General features: G+C 48.9%; 1 protein-coding gene across 1 annotated transcript; it reads left to right on the top strand.

Moving 5' to 3' along the window:
- The first annotated feature begins 8478 nt into the window (after window positions 1–8478).
- On the top strand, window positions 8479–14981 carry SPATA32 (spermatogenesis associated 32). Its single transcript, XM_036268473.1, has 6 exons — window positions 8479–8518; window positions 8701–8755; window positions 9627–9735; window positions 9995–11094; window positions 13902–13948; window positions 14794–14981. The coding sequence occupies exons 1-6, from the start codon at window positions 8479–8481 to the stop codon at window positions 14979–14981; spliced, it is 1539 nt and encodes a 512-aa protein (XP_036124366.1).
- The last annotated feature ends 1479 nt before the right edge of the window (window positions 14982–16460 follow it).

The raw sequence follows: 16460 nt of genomic DNA, 5'->3' as shown, positions 1-16460 counted from the left end.
AATTTTTTTAAAGAAAACTTATACTATTATAGCAATGCTATTGCCATCCCAAGAAATAAAATTCTAAAAAGATTTGAGAGTTTATTATAAAAATCTATTCATGTCTGATTAGTTTACACGAGGACTTTTTAATTTCACCTGTAAAACAAAAACATAAAGACTGTGGAAAAATTGATTTATCGTTATTAAATGTTAACAAAAATTTTAAGAGAATTTTAGTTTTTAAAAAAGTTAAAATGGCCCTGGCTGGTTTGGCTCAGCGGTTACAGTGTCGGCCTGTGGTCCAGAGAGACCTGGGTTCAGTTCCTGCTAAGGGCACGTACCTTGGTTGCTGTTTGTCCCCAGCCCTGGTTGGATCGTGCGGGTGGCGACCACTCAGTGAGTCCCTTTCACGTCTGGTGTTTCTCTCTCTCTCTCCCTCCTACTCTATCTGAACAAAATATCAAAAAATGTCCTCTGGTAAAGATAAAAAAAAAAAAGTTAAAATGTAGGTTGGACAACTAGGTATGTCACAGAGAAGATGACACTGGAAGTTTGAGTTGGACTTTCATGTATGTGTAGGATTTTACCAGAAAAGAAACTCTGGATATTGGGAATAACATGTGCAAAGACACTGAGGCATAAAAGGGCCTGCCGTGCTCTGGAATGTCTTGGGCTTGGAGCAAGACTAGGAGCTGGATACAAAGAGATTAAAAAAAGAAAAAGAAAACAGAGGTCAGACCAGGCAAAATCTTTGAGGCCCCCCTTGAGTCTGGATATAACAAGAGGCAAGTGTGATGCAGCAGACTCACTCTGGGGTCATTGATAAACCCAAGCTGGAGGGAAATATGGTTGCAATGGTCCAGCTACAGGCCTAAAGAAAATTCAAAAAACCAAGTGGTTAGCATCTTGGGATTTGGAGCTTAGATCTGTGTTCAGGTTCTGACACTGCTCTTATAGCTATGTGACCTTGTGGAGGTTTCCTCATCTGTGCGAGGACAGTCGTGACTACTTGTACATAGGGTGATTGAATGTGTGTAAAGCACTCGCACGGAGAGTCCTGGGTTTGTGTTGACTTTGGTGTTTGGAGATGAAGAGAGGCAGTGGGGGGTGGAGAAGGGGTTGTGCACAACGTCAGCAGCAGCGGGAGGAAGATCAGAAATTGGGGAAGGAAGGGGGGGTCACGAATGACTCAGGTTTCTAATTTGGGTGATAGGATGAAGGATGAATCAGAGAGGGGGTTAGAAAGAGATGAGAGATTGGAAAGGAAGATGGGTCAGACATGCAGAACCACACTGGCCACACTAGAGTCTGGAAACACAGGGTGTAAATTTGTGGTAAGAAATGGAGGATAAACCACAGGGTGTGACAGGGTGAGAAGGATAAGGAATTCATTTCTTTGCACAGACTTTTGCAGAGCATCACCTTGTGCCAGACTCTGCACAAGAGATCAGAGATGCAAAGCGAGCAACCCACGCTCCCCACCTCTAATTGGGGGTCAATAAGAAGCCATGCACTCGAGGTCTGCAGGGGCAGGGTGAGGTGACTGGAAGAGGAGCCCCTAGCCCAGGAACGAGGTGGTGTCCAAAAGGTCTCCAGGAAGAGGTGAGCCCTGAGCATCATCACAATAGGAAACAAGGGAATTCCAAAGACAGGAGACAGCTCAGGTCTGACAAGGGAACCGTAATATTGTGAACAAGGTGAAGCTGAGGGCCCCTTAGGGAGAATGTGTAATCTGTGGCTGCAGTTTAAGTCTAGAGCTCAGGAGAAGTGGGAGTAAGAAATAGAGATTGGAGGGTCTCCAGTGGTCATGGCCACAGGCTTGAAAGCTCTAAGGGGGCAGGGACTATGTGTGTCACCACTGTGTCCTCAGCCCTTAGCACAGTGCCTGGGCCATAGCTCAGGCTCAATATTTTCTTTTAACTTTGTCAAAGAAATATATGCCTGTGGTTAAATAGTACTGAACGGCCAGTTCAGTGATGAAAAGCAAGACTGCACCACAGCCCCAGGCTCACTTCTCAGAGCAACCACAGTTGTTTGATTTGAACTGTTTTTCTGCTTACTTACCTTCTTATCACTCTCCACCTCACAGCTCACAGGTTCTTTTTCCTTTTTTTGGAATAGAAGACTATATATATGTTTTTTTTTTTTCAATGTATCTTTATTGTTGCAAATATTACAAATGTCCTTCCTTTTCCCCCCATTAACACCCTCCTCCCTGCTCCACACTCCCCACCTCCCCACCCCCTTCACAGCACTATATTGTCTGTGTCCATTGGTTATGCATATATGCATATAAATTCTTTAGTTTATTCCCCCGCCCCCTGCAATTCCCCTTCCCTCTAAGGTTTGTCAATCAGTTCCCTACTTCCATGTCTCTGGATCTATTTTGTTCATTAGCTTATTATGTTTATTATGTTCCACAAATAAATGAGATCATGTAATTCTTGTCTTTCTCTGGCTAGCTTTTTTCACTTGCATAATACTCTCCAGGGTAAGGGTAAGAGATGTCGTCAAAGGGTGAACTGAAGGGAAAGGAGGTGTTTGCAGATGTTGTCTTTAGAGGGTAAGAGAACTTTCTTTCTTACAGCTGCACAGTATTCCATTGTGTAAATGTATCACAGCTTTTTTATCCACTCATCTACTGATGGGAGATATACTTGGGCTGTTTCCAGATTGTAGCTATTGTAAATAGCTCTGCTATGAACATGGGAATGTTTCAGGCGTCTTAGGATATAGTCCTAGAAGTGGGATCACTGGGTCAAGTGGCAGTTCAATTTTTAATTTTTTGAGGAAACACCATATTGTTTTCCATAGTGGCTGCACCAGTCTGCATTCCCACCAGCAGTGTACTAGAGTCCCCTTTTCTCCACACCCTCACCAGTACTTGTTGTCTGATGATTTATTGATGGTAGCCATTCTGGCAGGTATGAGATGATACCTCATAGTCATTTTAATTTGCATGTCTCTGATGATGAGTCACATTGAGCATTTTTTCAAATGTCTCTTGGCCATTTGTATGTCCTCTTTGGAGAAGTGTCTACCCAGGTCTCCTACCCATTTTTTTTTAAATATGTTTTTATTGATTTTTTAGAGAGAGAGGAAGGGAAAGAGAGATAATCATCAATGTGAGAGAGAAACATTGGTTGGCTGCCTCCTGCACACCCCCTACTGGGGATGGAGCCTGCAATCCAGGCATGTGCCCTGACCAGGAATTGAACCGGAACCTCTCAGTCCATGGGACGACGCTCAATCCACTGAGCCACACCAGCTGGGCCTCTGCCCATTTTTAATTGGATTGTTTGTCTTCCTTTTGTTGAGTTGTATGAGTACTTTATATATTTTGGGAATTAACCCCTTATTCGATGTATCATTGGCAAATATGTTCTCCCATACAGTGGGTTCCCTTTTCATTTTGATGCTGGTTTCTTTTGCTGTGCAGAAGCTTTTTAGTTTGATAACCCATTTATTTTTTTCTTTGTTTCTCTTCCTTATGCAATGTATTGGTGAAAATTCTGCTGCACTGGCTCTTTCTTATCAGTTCTAGACATTACTACCTTCCTGCTCTAATAGCCCCACCCTCCCTCATCTTCTCAACATTGTTTTTAGATCTGCAGATATCTTTGTAAGTTTAACATCTTTATATCTGTGTTTTTTCATCAACTTTAGATGGTATATTTTGACACCCACATAGTAAGATAAACTTTTTAGTGCCCCTCCTTTCTTTTCCTTCAACTTTCTTCCCTGCTTTCCACCTCCAAGGACTCTAACCTGTATTTTATGTATTTATTTATTTATTTATTTATTTATTTATTTTTATCCTCACCCAAGGACATTTTTTTGCATTTATCTTCAGATAAAGCAGGAGGGAGAGAGAGAGAAACATCGATGTGAGAGGCCACCCACACGACCCCAGCCTGGGCTGGGGACAAACCACAACTGAGGTATGTGCCCTTAGCAGGAACTGAACCCGGGTCTCTCTGGTCTGTGGGCTGATGCTCTAACCGCTGAGCCAAACTGGCCAGGGCTGTATTTTTATTTTTTAAATGTCAAGGTTAGTAACATTTACATTGTCCCATAACCACAATTATGTTTTCTAAATTTTGTCTATGTGTTGATTCTAAAAGTTGAAAGTTAATAAACAGGGCTTACACTACTGTGACTACATACCTACTGTTTACTGCAGAGCCAGGAAAGTTACCACAATTACCTTTTCTTTCTCATATAGCTTTTTGTTTTTCCTGGAGTTTCTAATTGCCTTTTTCTTGTACTTGTTGTTGTTGTTGTTTTATCATAGTCCTAGCTTTCTTCAACGTCTACATCTAATCAACTATTCTATCAGGTTTTCATTATTTCAGAGGTCTACTGTCCAGGGTCCACCTTCTTACAACTATATGAACTGGTTGTTAGTCTCTATACGGTTAATATCCAGGAACTCAGCTGCTTTCTGGGGTTGGGGGGCACACTATTTCTTTCCTGTCTCTCTTGTTTTACACCTTTATTTTGCTTTAGCACATCCTTAAATAACTTCCCCCAAAAAAGGTAAATTTTCTGAGTCTTTTCACATCTGAAATGCTAGTTTGGTTCAATATAAAATTCTAGATTAAAAACCATTTTCCTCAAAATTTTAAAGACAACTATTGTTGCTGACTCTGTCCAGTATGATTCTCCCCGCTTTGTGTTAGGTAACTGGTGTTTCTACTTTAGAAGCATCTGGAGAGTCTTTTCTCCCGGCACAATGAACTCTTACCGCAAGGATCTTTTGATACCTGTAGTGCTGGGCATTCAGTGAACCCTTTTAAGCTAATGACATCCTTAAGCCCAGAGACATTTTCTTCTTCTCTATGTTCTTTATTCTTTATTTCCTTTCTAGAATTAGGCTTCCTATTGATCCTTTTTTCTCACATTGTCTTATATTTTGGTTTTGCTTTCTAGGAAGATTCTCTGTGTTTTATTTTCCAATTCTATTTACCAAAAAGCTCTTTCTCTCATTCTTTTTTAATAGCATCCTGTTATTGATTTTAGGATGCAATATATATTGTTGAATATTTTCATCTCTGAAGATGAGTAACATTTCCTTTAATCTCCCTTCTGTTTCCTAAGTTACTTCTGGTGTTCCAGAGTCATCTTTTCTCTTGGTCTGTCGCTGGCATGTTGGCCGTCTCCTCAAATGTCTGGTGATGCTCGGTTGTCTGTGTTTAAGAATGAAATCATAAAAAGCTGATTGGAAGCCTGTGATGTCAGGACTAATGCCCAGCAGATGTCACTCTAAGGTGATTGGGTAGGAACCAGACACATCTCTGGATGGTTCGCGATCAACAAAATGTATCAATTTCTAGCCAAAATGAATAGGGAAAAAAAATGACAAAAATTATCGGTATGAGGAATAAAAGAGGCAACATTGCTACAGATTCTACAGATATGCAAATTATAATAAGAAAATATTACAAACAACTTATGCCAAAAAACTTGACAACTTAGATGAAGTAGACAAATTTCTTTAAAAAATGCAAATTTCAAAAGCTCCCTCAAGAAATAGATATTCTGGCCCTGGCCAGTTTGGCTCAGTGGTTAGAGTGTCGGCCTGCGGTCCGGAGAGACCCGGGTTCGGTTCCCGCTAAGGGCACGTACTTCGGTTGCAGTTTGTCCCCGGCCCTGGTTGGTCGTGCGGGTGGCAGCCACTCGATGTGTCCCTTCACGTCGATGTTTCTCTCTCTCTCTCCCTTCCTCTCTCTCCCTCCCACTCTATCTGTACAAAAAATGGAAAATATCCTCGGGGAGGATAAAAAAAAGAAAAAGAGCCCTGGCCAGTTTGGCTCAGCGGTTAGAGCATCGGCCTGCGGTCCGGAGAGACCCGGGTTCGGTTCCCGCTAAGGGCACGTACTTCGGTTGCGGTTTGTCCCCGGCCCTGGTTGGTCGTGCGGGTGGCAGCCACTCGATGTGTCCCTTCGCGTCGATGTTTCTCTCTCTCTCTCCCTTCTTCTCTCTCCCTCCCAGTCTATCTGTACAAAAAAAATGGAAAAATATCCTCGGGTGAGGATAAAAAAAAAAAAAAAAAAAGAAAAAGATATTCTGGAGATGATAGTGGCAATGGCCACACAAAAGTGTGAATATACTCAATGCCACTGACTATATACCTAAAAATAGTTTAAATGGGCAACTTTATGTTATGTACATTTACCACAATTAAAAAATAAGAAATAGGTTGAATAGCCCTGTGTTAAAGTTGAATTTGTAACTAATCTTCTCCAAGGAAACTCCAGGCCCAGGTTCAACTTTACACAAACTCATAAATGGAAGAGGGAATACTTTTCAACTCATTCTATGAGGCCAACATTACTCTAATATCAAAACCTGAAAGGGGGGGGACCGGGAAGAGGGTGTTATTGGCGGAAGGAGAAACATCTGTAACAAAAATAAATTAATTAATAAAATAAAATAAAATAAATAAAAACCTGAAACCACTAAAAAAAAAAAAACTGAAAAAGACATTACAAGGAAATTACATACTAGTATTCCTCATGAACATATATGTAAAAATTCTAAAAATGGAATAATAGTTCACAAATCAAATTCAACAGTGTATAAAAAAATAATACATCATGTACAAATGAGGTTTATTCCAGGAACACAAGATTAATTTAATATTTTTTAAAAATGTATTTCACTAAAAAGAATTATTAACAGAATAACAGTATTTCTATGTTAACATATAACATGTTATATATAACATATAGTATGTTAACATAATATAAAAGCAAAACTATATGATCATCTCAATAATCAGAAAAAGCATCAGTCTAAATCCAACATCCCCTCCTAATTAAAAACTAAGTAAACTAGGAATAGAAGGGAATGTTGTCTGCCCAATAAAAGGCAGCTATGAGAAAAATTACAGCTAACATCACACTTAATAATGACATACTGAATGCTTTTGCCCTAAACTCAGGACCAAAGCAAGGGTGTCCACTCTACTCTATCCAACATTGTACTGGAGGTGGTTCTCAGTGCAGTAAGACAAGAAAAGGAAATAAAGAGACATCCAGGTTGGAAAGGAAGAAGACTGTCTTGAGTCACACACATTATTGTTTGTGTAAAAAACCTTATGGAATCTATTTTAAAAAACTATAGCTAATAGAATTTTAAGACAGTTGCAAGATCCAGGATCAATGCATTTCTCTATATTAGCAACCAACAATGGGAAATTGAAATTATTTCGCATACTACAGAATGTCACAGAAACCCCAAGTCGAGTCAACCTCTGACTTTTGCTTCCAACCCCCAGTGCTGCTATGAGGTCCACACCTAATCATTTCTCCTCCTGTTCACACCCAGTTGCTGTTCATGGAAAGGTTAAGGCTGTGGGGTGTTGATTCAATTGCCAGGGAAGCTTTGTAAACAGGCAAGGAAGGCTGTGAGGTCAGAGGCCTGGGAGGAGCAGCACTTGGGCAGGTGGAGCTGGAGATGAAGAGAGAAGTGAGGAGGAAGCCAAGGGAGAGCGGTAGTGGAGGAGGTGGAGGGTTCTGAAGAGGCCACTTAGCTGCCCCTGGAAGCCTGTCCATGGTGGTGCAGACTCCTAGCCCAGCCAGTCAGCTGATCCAGGATCCCATGGCCCAGGCTGAACAGAGACATGCCCAAATCCCAGTCCCAGGACCAGCCATGCAAGGACCCTCCTCAACCTCTACATCTCTAGGAAGAGGCCACAGCACATTTTGATCCTTCTGATATAATCCTGGGAGCAATTCTTCTCAGCCAGAGCCAAGATTGTCGCTTCCTGCCACACTCCAGGCTTATGGGGACCCAGCTTGCCCATTGCCATGATGACCTAACCATCAACTCTTATCCACTACCATGGGGAGCAAAGAATGGGACAGCCTGGTTCCTCCCACCCCCAGAGGATGAAAAAAAACTTCTGCAGCAAAAGATACAAACCTCCCGGGAGGGACCTGGGAGGAGGGACCCTCCCCCAAGGAGTCAGTCTCCTCCGTGGAGGGTTATCAGAGCTCATAAATCACCAGATCTGTGTCAGCATCACCTCAGAACAAGTACCTGGGTTGAGACCCCGGGCCTAGAGTTGGGGATAGATGACCCAAGGATGTGATGGGCTGAGAAGGCAGGGAAAGAGAGGATGGACTATAGGATAGGAGGGGCCAGGATTAAGTAGAGTGGCAAATCTGAAGCCTGGCCAGAGAGAGGAGAAAGAGACGGGGGCAGGAATGGAAGGAGATGAGGAAAGTTCATGAGGGCTTGACTGGGAACCCCACACAGTTCCAGGTTCCTGAGCACGACAGCATATCAGGCAGGGCAGTGAAGTTTCCTGAGTCCAATCTGCATCCAAGTGCTGACTTCCTGAATGATCAACTGAAGGACCTTGGGCAAATGAACCTCTTTTTTGTGTTGAATCAATGAGTAAAGCACAGAAAGTGCTCAACACAATGCCTGAGTTAGTAGTACTCGAGAATGGAGCACTGTTAGTATTCACTCTTGTGGAGGGCCAGCATGGACCAGCATGGAAAATGGAAGGGAACAGACATGAGAGGTAGGACTGACACTGGCTGGAGAGAGTGAGGGGACGAGGGTTAAGATGGCAGAGGGAATGGCAAATGGGCTAAGGTAAGGAACAGGGAGGGAGGGAGAGGATGGCTGACGCATCGTCACCAGCCCAGGCTCCAGAACCCCTCAGGGATCATTCCCCGGCCCTCACCTTCTTCTCTCTGCCAGGTGCCAATGGATTTCCCTGCTGTAGCAAGGATTCGGTGGACATAGTGGAGACACAGTGAGAACCAGTCCCCCATTATCGGAGGACCTCTTTTCCACCTTCCAAGACCATCAACCCTTACCCCTGCCACCACTGCCAAGTTTTCATGTACCCCCCAACCCAGGATCTCCCTCCATCTTGCCTGTTTTCAAAATTTCCCCAAGGGTAGTATCCAGGCCAAAAGGCCATGGTGGAGGTGAGGGGTACCACCCCCTCCCACTTCTACCTCCAGTCAGATCTTGGAGGAGGACTGAGGGGTAGTGGGGCACATCTAGGAACGTAGATGGGACCTGACCCCTTAGACCCACCTTGCTCTAAGGACAGAGCTGTCCAAGTTGGGGATGAACAGGTTCCTAAGGAAAGTGAGGGGGTCACATGGCTGAGCACTGAAGGGCCAAGATGGCAGCACACTGCTGACAAAACTGGGGGAACCCTGCACACACACACAGACACACACCTCTACTTTTTACCTCTGCCAACCTGGGGCTGAGCAGGTTGTGGAGAAGGCAGTGCTCTGGGCTTTCCCTTCTGTGAGGAGCCACGTCCTGGGCACTGGTTCTCCAAGAGCTGCATCTCAGCTCACTGGAGTGAATGCCTGATTGCAATGGAGATTCCTGGGCCTCACCTCCAACCAACTGGATCTCTCCTCGTGGGGGAAAGGGGGAGACATGGCAAGCTCTCCAGGCACTTTCTAAACTCACTAAAGTCTGAGAATACAACTCCAGAATTCTTGGTGGGAGTGGGGACAGCCAGGGGAGTAGATAAGCTGGGGCATCTTGCCAGCCCCTGTATAAGGCAGGGGGCCTTGTGGATCCTAGAGACCCCATTCCCCCTAAGACCATCCCACCAACACCCTGGAGCCTGTCACCCACTGTGTCTCCTGTCTTAGGATTGACGTAAACCAACACCAGCTCCAGCCGACACAAGAGCAGCTCCAGCAGGCACAAGAAGATGAGAGCGAGGTAACAGTGGGCAGGGTCACCTCTTATGGGAAGGTGGTAGGCAAGAGGCAGGGTTCCTTGAGGTCCATCTTCCCTAAATTCTAACCAGTCCCTAATCTTCATAATTCTGGGACCCTAGTACCAGGCCAGTGTTGGCATGCTCACACCATCTCCCTGCCCCAGTCAAGTCTCTGCAAAGAGGCAAGTGTGGGGGGAGGAAGCAAGCAGTGGAGCCGGGGGGAGCAGGGCAGGGAGTCAGTGCCAGGGAGGACCTGAGGGGCAGGGGCCTCCTCAGCTTTCACTTGAAACTTTTCAGCTGGAGAATGAATTGCTAGAGCTGGATCCCCCACCTAAAGTAGACTTGGACCTAAACACAGAACCGGAGCTGGAGGCCAAGGCTGTGCCACCGTTGGAGTGGTGCCCAGAACCCATACTCAAGCCTGAGACCAAGCCGAACTTGGAGGAATGCAATGAAGACCTGGAGAAACAGACGCACAACAAAGAGTCCATCTGCCCCAACACGGAGGTGCAGATGCAGCAGGACACCCACCAGTGGAACGAGAGGTCGAACTCCAAGGACGAGGAACAAGTGTCCACCACCCATTGCTCCATCCAGGTGCAGACGTCCAAGCACCTCTTCTGGGCAGACAAGACCATCCAGGCCTCAGAACACAGCCTGCAACGGGAGACCGGCCTGCAGCCTGGCCAGAAGAGCAGAGATAAGACCACCAGCCGCCTGAACCAGAAGTCAATCCCCAAGGACACCCCACGCTCCAAGAAGCAGCTCCAGAACCCCAACACCAACTTTTCAGACACACACCTCAGGCAATCACCAAACACCCACTTGCCCTCCTCCAGTCTCCCACCAACTATCAGCCTAGATCATCTGATCAACCTCGCATCTTCCCTGGCCATAGCCTCATCCAACAAGAGGGACTTGCCCAGGTTAGAGCGCATGATGAAATCTCCACCCCAGAAGGCAGTGGAGCCTTCCAAGGCAGCCCGGATGGAGACTGCACCCCCGGTGGAGAGTGCACCCCCGGTGGAGAGTAAAACCCCGGTGGAGAGTGCACCCCCGGTGGAGACTGCACCCTTGGTGGAGACTGCACCCCCCATGGAGACTGCACCCCCCGTGGAGACTGCACCCCCGGTGGAGACTGCACCCCCGGTGGAGAGTGCCACCCAGTCTGACAAGAAGGAGCCAGAGCGGGAAACGCGCTCTCAGTTGCTAGAGAAGCCACCAGAGAAACCTCTGGAAGCAGGGGAGCCACAGAAAGCTGGCCAGAAGGTCTATGAGAACACTGCTCACCCTTACTTTAGCAAGCCAGGCCTCCGCGGGACCACCATTGCAGGGAAAATTAAGTTTCTCCCGCCCCGGCCAGGTCCTCTCCACCAGAAGGAGACGGGAATGCATAAGTGAGTCTGGCCTGCAGCTCCCCGCCAGAGGAGGCCGTGCTGGGATGTGTGGGTGGGCCCACTCCTCACACAGCTGGATGAAGGTGGGGAACAGTGGAATGAGGGGCTGGGTGGGGGATGGGTAGGCTCTGATGTCTCAACCTCAGTGACCTCATAAAGGCTGCTGGAAACAAGGTTCCGGTGGACTGAGGTGCAGTACCAAGGCCAGGGCTGGAGGAGACCTGGGGACCTTGGGGACTGAGCATTCCAGAGCTAGGGCAGGGACCTGGGTTCAAAATGGAAAGGGCCAATGTAGCATTAGGAAGCTTCTCACCCAGAGGGCAGGTGACCTCTCCCTCCTCGGAAATGCTCAGGCTAGTGTCTGCCCTGCTGGGAGCCTGGTGGTTGCAGCCCTGGCCCAGGACGCTCCCAGGGAGTGGCAACGAGGGAACAGGGTTCTCCAGTACCCCTGGCTTCCTAGTGATGAATGGATACAACACAATGACAGCGCCCATCACTGTGCAGCAGGAACAGTTCCTCTTACCCCAGTGCCCTCCTCAGAGCAGCCTCTGGGCTCACCCCTCTCCCTTGACCCTCCCACTGGGGCCCGAGTGACACTCTCGTTTGCATTGCAGCTCAGTGCCGGAAACCCAGGAAGAGAATCCATTATTGCTGAAAATCCATTTTAAGCTGTTGTCCCCACTTCCTCAGAGAAATGACTAGAGAAAACCAATAAAGCTTCTAGTGCTGGCCTGCGGCTCAGACTTTTTGTGCAGAAGCTTCTGAACCAGTGAGCTCACCTGGCTGCAAAGTCCTGGTCTCAATATTTTAGGGCTGCCACTCCCTTTTTTTTTAGCTACCCCAGCCCCACCTGCCCCCGAGGGCCCCTCCAGCCCTGTCCTCCCTGCTACACCACTCACACCTCTCTAGCCTTCAGTAACAGAGACTCATGACTAGTCTTGAGGAGGCCTCAGTGCCCTCTCTGGGGTTTCCATTTCTTAGATCATAAAAAGAGGCTTCCTCTTGGCCTGCAGCCAGGGACACACTGGGATCATCTGAGGTGAGAGTCTCCTGGGGGTGGGCCTGGGCCGGCAAGAAGGAGACTCTGAAGGGAGTCCTTTCTTCCTGCTTCTCTCCACGGAGAAGGCCTGGCACGGGGAAGGGACAGTGTCCAGGGGCTGGAAGGAGGGGAAGAATGAAGCTGGAGGACTGGCCCCCACAGCCTTAAGTTGGAGGTACCTCAAAATGCAGAGAGGGCCATGTGTAATAGTGCACGCAACCCAGACACAGGCACACACACACACACCATCAGCTGACCAGAACATCAGACAGACAGGCACTCACATGACACATCCACACGTAGACCGAGGAAGCACACGCCACACAAGCCATGCACACACATCAACACAGGTGTGTGCTAAACATGCACACACATACACACGCCTCCCACATCAGGGGAAGATGGGCAATGTGGGGAATGTTTTGGAAGACAGATGCCAACAAAGGAGGGGACGGAATTCTGAGTGCAGGATGGACATGAGCGTGAAGAGGGAAGTCGGGGAGAGAAGAGGGAGGCAGTGCCATGACTTGGGCTCTGGTCAGCCTCAAGACCCACTCTGGACCAAGGCTCCCTGTCGAGTGAAAGCCCAGCCTTGCAGATCCTGGAGAGCCTGGCCCACCTGAGACAGGGCTGGGAAGGGAGGCAGGCAAGGTCTGGGAGAATGGGACTAGGAAGGTGTGAGCAGTTAAGAATGGGCTGGGGGCCAGAGGAGAAGCGGGCAGAAGGCTGGAAGGAGGGAAGACAAGGATGCAGAGGTGTCTGGAGAGGGGCTGGGCCAGAGGAGTCATTCAGCTATTGGGACCAGTCTTCCTGGAATTTTTTTTTTCATGTGGTTTGTGGCTTTGCATTGCTTGGAGAAAGGAATCCTTCTCTCCTAGGGAAGCTGGGATAAGATAAGCCATCGCCCCACCTTGGGCTGGACCCCACCCTCCCACGCCCTGCCTTCAGGACTCTAGGATTGGTTTCTTTCTCCCCTGGGCTTCTGCCTCCTGGTGGCTTCCAGAGTGGGTTGTAAATTCAGATGCCTTAAGAGAAGCAGAAACTCTGAAGAATAAAGCAGCAGAGAGGAGCAGGCCTGTGGTGAGGGAGAGCGCAACCCTGCCCAAAGACGTTACCATTCAGCCCTGAGCCATCTTGGGAGCTTCAGGCCTGGGGCGCTAGACCAGCTGCAGAGCCTGTGACTGCATTTCAGGCGGCAGGGAGCAGAAGACCAAGAAACCCCCAAGGGCACAGAGAACATGCAGGTGACTAGAGCTAGGAGGTCTGTTACTACTCCAAGCTACTGTTCCCAGGACCCCTGGTTAGAGGACTGTGGGTGCACATGCTGGTATGGGGAGTCCTGGAAGAAGGTGGAGCTGTGTACCCACAGGCCTGGTCCTGGGTCCCCTGGAGTCTCAGCAGTCCAATGGGGACTGTCTTCTTCCTGCCTCCAAGGCCTCCACAGATGCCTGGAAGACTGCTCACACGAGACACTGGAGAGGACCAGGCCCGCAGGACGGGAAGGCCACAGCAGCACATGGCCCTGCCGACCCAGATGGATCCCGCAGTGACCATGGCCACAGGCTAAGCAGACCTCATGGAGGGCCAGAGAGATCAAGGGCCTTGCAGCTACCCATTCAGTAGCGTCGGGCCCAGGTGCTGGATCTCAGAGGTGAGGGCAGGAACTGGACGCCAGGCCTGGGTGCTGGGTCTGGGATAAGGCCTGCCTGGCCCTGTCACCTCTCTGCAGCAGGTGCAAAGGCCTTGCCAACCTCTTTCCCTAAGGCAGCTTTGCAGATGAGAACCTGCTACCACTGACATCCCAGCAGCTGTCAGGTGAGGGCCCTCAGCTGGGAGCAGGGAGAAAAATTAGGGGGTGCTCTGAGCAGAACTACAAGGGGTTGGCTGCCCAGAGGCTGGAGTCATTGAGAGAAACAGTGATTGTATTGTAACCTTCCCTCCATGCCAGTCTAATTTGCTCATCTCTACAACCCCAGGGCTCACTGGTGTGTGTGTGTGTGTGTGTGTGTGTGTGTGTAGGACAAAGGGAAGGATGGATTTGTGAATGGGAAGGTACTTGGATGGTAGGTGGTGGATGGATAGATGAACAGGATGGAAGAAGGAAGAGAGGAGAGATATTGGGAGAAATGATGGGAAAAAAAGAATTTGAGTCTCCTACCCCCCTGGGGTCTGGGGCTGTGAAAATTGGGGTAAAAGAAACTCCTTTGACATTTGGGGTCCCTGATACCCTGCAAAGATCATGCCTTGATATTGGCAGAGGTTCCTCAAAACAGAATCATCTTATTCATCAATAACCTTCTGTGCCTGCTACACGCCAGGGGCCAGCAAGACCCCTGCAGCTTCAAAGCATTGCAGCTCCAAGCCAGACCGCCTGAGTCCCAAGCCCAGCATTGCCTCTACTGGTGGTGTGACCTTGGACATGATTTTTTAATGTTTTTCATACAAATATGTCCACACGTGAGTTTTGGACATAAGAATTGAATGGGCACTGAACAAGTGCCAACATAGAGTAGCCATGGTTGTTCTTCATATTAAAAGTTATAACGCCCAGGGGGTTGGAGTGACCCAAGTCCTCAGTCCCATCTAAGCTAGAGTGGACAGGTCTCAGGGTTCCTATATATGCAGTTCACCTTGTTGCCTGCCCCTCTTGTTGCCCCCAGCATTCCAGGATATCTTCAAACTGCTCAGCTCCAGCCCGACAGGCATTATGGACATGCACAGCATGAAAGCTGCCCTGTGCACCGTGGGCATCCACCTGAGCCCACAGGAGATGTTTGAAGCTCTGCAGCAGGCAGACCTGGATGGTGGGTGCCCCCATCCCTGCCCCCTCGTCCTCTTCCACCTCTAGCCCTGAAGAATGCCTCCCTTGCCCACAGAATCCCTGGCCTCTTCCTATTTTAAAATTTCCTCTTCCAGGAAGCCTGCTCTGATCAACATGCATATGGTGTAGACTCCAAACATTTCTGCTGTGTTACTATCAACCTTACTTGGTGCTTCCCCAGAGCAAGGGCTCTTTCTCCTTCACTCAACCAGGGTTGATGCTTGGTTAGAGGCAGGACTGGCTTCTCTAATGCCTGGAACTTCTGGCAAGCCCCTAATGCTTACGCAGGGTAAGCCTTCTGCAGGGACAGCACACACGGCACCCCTCCTGTCTCTTCCCAGGTGATGGAATTGTAAGCTTCAAGACTTCTGGATATCTTCACTGACAGCCACCACCTTGCTCAGTGTTTGGGTGGATGGCAGGGCTGGTGGGGCAAGATGGGCCTGGCTTGAGGGAGGCTCCTCCTTACCCTCTCCCCTGTTCTTTGACACCAGGCCAGGTGAGGAACAGCAGAGTCTGTGACCCCCAAGGCCTGCAGACAGATAGGATGTGACAAGTCCATGCAGGAGGTGATGAGGTGGGCACAACTGCATCTAGCTTCAGATTCCAGGATGAGGTGGAGTAGACTCTACCCCGTGCAGAGGTTCCCTAATATTCCTGCCCAGAGATGGGTACCCTAAATTCTGGGTCTGTTCCCCCTGGTCATAACATGCAGCAGGCCAGAGACAAGCGGTTTCCTGTTCAGCTTTGGGTTTCCCGCCTGTGAGATGGAGGGGAGTGGTGGAGGCGGTGTCTGAGACGGCTGCTCCACTTGTGTCTCTCAAGCTACTAACTCAATGAAGCAGTGGGCCTTGGGGCTAAACCCAGGCTGCAACAGCAGGTCCTGCGGCCAAGTGCGCGGTCACCAGGGCCTCACCTTTTCCTGCCAGGCCGAGCGGCCCAACGACCTTCCCAACGCCTGGCACGCTCGCTGCACAGACTGCGCAAAGCGAGCGCGCCCCTTTGTGAGGCTGGGAGGACCTGTGGGACTGACACTCAGGACCCGCTCTCAAGACTGGCCCTTCCTTTTCCTCCTGCCGGCTTCCCCAACCCAGGTTCGTGCGGCCCCTACTCTCAGATGCTAACCCGGACACGCAGACGTGGCCAGAATACAAGACTCTGAACCTGGCCCCGAACTCCTCTGATGTCCAACTTCCCGAGTCCTACCCCTCCAGCCACCCCAAGTTCAGGACTAACCAGGGGAGGTGCAGCCCAGGTGAAAGCCAGGGTAGGCGGTAGGACTCGCGGGCGGGCGGGCGGTGCAGATGAGGGGCGGGCCACACGAGGGGTGGGGCGGGAGAATAGGGGCGGGGCAAACAGATAGGATGTGACAAGCCGGGAGGGGAGGGGCAGGGGAAGAAGAGTGGGAGCAGGACTCCAAGAAATGGAGACGGAGGCCCCACAGGAGGAGATGTAATCTGAGATCACTCTCGGCTGTGCCTAAGAATGGGGCAGGGTACCCAGCTA

This window comes from Molossus molossus, unplaced genomic scaffold, assembly GCF_014108415.1.
Source record: "Molossus molossus isolate mMolMol1 unplaced genomic scaffold, mMolMol1.p scaffold_m16_p_19, whole genome shotgun sequence".
Lineage (NCBI taxonomy): Eukaryota > Metazoa > Chordata > Mammalia > Chiroptera > Molossidae > Molossus > Molossus molossus.
This window is presented reverse-complemented; position numbering and strand designations above follow the sequence as displayed.